This window comes from Nematolebias whitei, chromosome 10 (genome assembly GCF_014905685.2).
Source record: "Nematolebias whitei isolate Nwh7 chromosome 10, NemWhi1, whole genome shotgun sequence".
NCBI lineage: Eukaryota > Metazoa > Chordata > Actinopteri > Cyprinodontiformes > Rivulidae > Nematolebias > Nematolebias whitei.
This window is the reverse complement of record NC_056507.1, coordinates 31451638-31455580: the sequence shown is the minus strand read 5'-3', so window position 1 is coordinate 31455580 and position 3943 is coordinate 31451638. Positions and strand designations below refer to the sequence as shown.

The following is a 3943-nucleotide window of genomic DNA, read 5'->3' as shown; positions in this document are numbered from 1 at the left end:
ATATATAGTAGTCCCTCAATACTTCACAATTTGACTTTTGCAGACTCACACTTTCGCTGGTTTTCAAAGGAAGATAGCACATGACACAAGACTGGCTGATTGATGGAGTGAGCTGCTGAAGCGGCATGTACTTGTTTAAAATAATCATGTGCGACTCAAGCTGAGCCTTTAGTCCATCTCGGCGAACACTAAGCGGGCCACATCGCCAGGAAATGTCCTGGTGCTCCCGATGGCCAGCCTGCCCCTGCACATCAGTCTGTCTCATGTTTTTCGCTGTGTAATGAATTACGAGGGGGACCCAGAAATTCAACCACACACGCACACACACACACAATTAAACAAAAATGTTTATTTAAAGTTTTATCAGGAGGAGAAAGTCAGCTGTGACTCTGTAGAGCTCGATCACAGGTGGTGAAGCTGAAGCTACAATGATGTCAGAGGGAAAGGAGGTTTGGATGGATCACTCGCTATGTGAGCGTAACCTGGAAGGTCCAACAAACACTCTCAGAATGTGGAGCTTGGTTCTGGGAGCTCAACTCGTAGAGTCCAGAGTCTGAGTTTATGGTCAAAAATACAGGCGTGTCACGTTGGTCATTCACATAGAGGCAGAAAAAGGTGAACTTATCTGAGGGGGTTAGCTGGAATTGATGGTCTGAAGGCCAAGCAGACGTCCAGATCCAGATCTCCGATGGGCAGAAATATCCGACTTGGTCAAGGCAAAGGGCAAGGAACCCGTGGTCATGAAGTGGGTCAGGAATGAGAGCAGGAATAAGAATGCTGGATACTTCAGGCACGAGGCGATCAGATAATCTGGCAGGGAGGCAGAGACTGGGAATTGCTAAGAAGCGCAGTGCACAGGTGCAGCAGGAGGGAGACTGGGAGTGACACAGGTGATGAGCGTGAGTGTGGCAGAGAAGTGGGCGTGGCAGAGAGCAGAGATGATGACACGCTGTGCTCCTTTAGAGTGTTTAGAGTTTAGAACATTGTTATTAACATTGCAAGAGGGGAGGGTTTATAAAGCCTTTAAATATATATAAATACTAAATATAAAGTCTCTACTTCGTGGATTTTCACCTATCGCTGGGGTGTCTGGAACATAACCCCTGCGATAAGTGAGGGACTACTGTATATACACACAAACACACTATGGTTTTTTTATACACACTATGGTTTTTTTTAACTCCTTTGCTGTCAAACATTGTTGTTATTTTTACTTATTTAAAGCCCTCCATGACAAACAACGACATCATGCTTGTGAAGATCCATGCTCCGTGGGATACACTTTGCAAATACGCAGAGCAGATGAACATCCGAATGCCTTTCAGGTGACTATGGTTGGAAAAAAGATTCAGCTTTTACCTTTTAACCAAAGCAGCTGGCAACTTTGTTTTATATCTGCTTTTTCTTTTGCTGCTTTAGAAAAAAGTGCTACTTCACTGACTGGAAGAGCAGAACTCTGGGCAGGTAAGTGGATTTCATGTGTTTTGTTATGAATCCTGGATGTTTCAGTGTATCTGGGTCAGGTGATCAGCACCGTCGCAGGTTTTAGCTGCAGAAAAAGTCATAGATGTTTTTGAAATGAAGTGTTCTCTGTGAGGAACAGACACAAAGTTTGACTGCAGCTGTTACTGTCCTTTGTTAATAACACACTCACCAACAATGAATACAGAATTATTGAAGCAATATTTTAATAATGTGGGGTTCAAGAGCCTCGATAAAGTCTGGAGAAATGTCATCAATGGCAATTCAGCCTTCGTGCAGTCTACAGAGAGATAACAATATAAAATGAGAGGAATTTTTTTTTTTTTGAAAATGAAAACTCAATGTTTTCTAAATTTGCATTGTTCTTTTGAATAAAATAAATTAAGTTTTTATGGAAAATGACATCAGATTCCTTGTTACAGCGCCTCCCTTACTTTTGATTGTGCCTTTCAATACCATACTCTCCAGTGAAGATAAATGGAGCAGCACAGGCTCATTTGCATGCTATTTTTAGAAAGGTAGGCTTGTGCTTTGATGTGATGTTCAAACTTTGTGCAAAAATGCAAATTTCTCTTGTTTGACTGAAACATTCAGACAAAAAAACATACACTATTATTTTGTAAAGAGAACATAAAAAGCCATTCTATCTGGTAAGTGCATTAAATCAGGGCAGTTTCAATTGTTTTCTTTATTTTCTTATCAACCAATGGAAATATAAATTGCCTCAGAGTTGTGTTCACAAAGTGAAAACTCTTTAGCAAAAGAACATTTAGGAAACAAAGGTAAAAACTAGGAAGCTTGTGGTTTTCAACAAATTTCTCTTTAATAGTGTTACAATTCTGGTGATCCATGAAAAATGTCTCTTCTAAATTTTCTGAACACAGTGTTAGCTTTTCATCTTTATTACTTAAAAATATATTTTTATATATGATCTAAAATAATTAGAATAAACAACCCTGGACTTAAAGGAGGAGTTCAGATAATTTGAAGTAGTTTTTTAGAAAGGTCATGAACATTAAGTATCTTACTTTTTGTAGAAGCCCTTTGAACGAACTCCCAGTTTAATTTTAACCAGAATGACAACCTAAAGGCTAGTCTGAGCTGAGCAAAGACCTAAATAGATTGCTGCTATTCTAAAACAACCTCAGCCTCAAAGATTTCTTAGTGGTTCATGCATACATTAATTTATAAAACAATACTACTTCATTAATAACAAATGGCTGTGTATTGTGAAACTGACAGGAATATAAAACTTAATATAATTCCCTTAAACTTCTGTACAATCTTACTTCCTTTAAGGTAGTATGCCACTGGGTTGAAGTTTGAGTTGAAAACTCAAACTTTATTCACTATTTGAGAAAAAAAAAATTCTATTAGTTTCACTGATTTCTGAGTGGTTGTGACCGGTGAGCTGTGATTTTGAAAAACTGCAGCTTACTTTTTGTGCACAGCTTGCAAAACTGTACTCTAAGCCATGCACAATATTTCACTGCCCACCTCCTCCCACATAACACCTGCCTCCACCCACTTTGTTGCACCCACCTTCGCAGCTGCCCCCACATTATGCTTTAATTTACAGGACTGCAATTTGACATAAAGATAAGCGGTTTGACTTGGACATGTTTTCGATCAGAGAAAAGCAAAATACAGTTCTTTAAGTGACGAGACTGTGAACTTTTGTGATTCAAGGAAGGAAACTGAGAACCCCTGTGAACATTGCTGAAGACGTCCTTGTGAATGCTGTTCACCAACTCACTAGGACTGGCAGGACGGTGTGATACCCCTCTTACCACTTTGATCTTTGCCCCACTCCGATTAACTATTGTTAATCTGGTCTGAATCAAACTCGATTCCTCTAAACTGTGATCATTCAAAAATCTATTCATGACAGATAATACGTTAATTGTTCACGCTCTCTCCGAACTCCACTTCAAAAGATCTGAACTATCCCTTTAAAGAATACCCAGCTGCAACCTTCACAACCAAATGAAACGGGCCATAAAACCATGTTGAGTATGGTTAAATGCATCTTGAACCAGAGTAACGGGGACATGGTGGCACAGTTGGTAGAGCTGCTGCCTCTCAGCAAGAAGGTCGCCGGATCGAATCCCAGCTGGGGGCCTTTTTGGGTGGTTTGCATGTTCTCTCTGTGCTGCACGGGTTTTCTCCAGGTACTCCAGTTTCCTCCCACAGACCCAAAACATGCATGTTAGACTGATTGGTAACTCTAAATTGTCCCTAGGTGTGAGTGAGAGAGTGAATGGTTGTTTATCTCGTTTCTCTGTGTCCCTGTGATGGACTGGAGACCTGTCCAGGGTGTCCCCCGCCTCTTGTACAGTGATAGCTGGATATGGGCACCAGTGACACCCGTGACCCGAAAAGACGGATAAAGACGATGGATGGATGGATGGATGGATGGATGGATGGATGGATGGATGGATGGATGGATGGATGGATGGGA

At 40.8% G+C, this 3943-nt stretch overlaps 1 protein-coding gene across 1 annotated transcript in view; it reads left to right on the top strand.

Moving 5' to 3' along the window:
• The window catches only part of LOC119416479 (cholesterol side-chain cleavage enzyme, mitochondrial-like), a 3546-nt gene extending 2217 nt beyond the window's left edge, over nt 1-1329 (top strand). The window contains exon 8 of the mRNA XM_037683713.1: nt 1225-1329. Within this exon, the coding sequence (XP_037539641.1) occupies nt 1225-1329 (105 nt within the window). The remainder of the gene's footprint in view (nt 1-1224) is intronic.
• Nucleotides 1330-3943: the final 2614 nt, after the last annotated feature.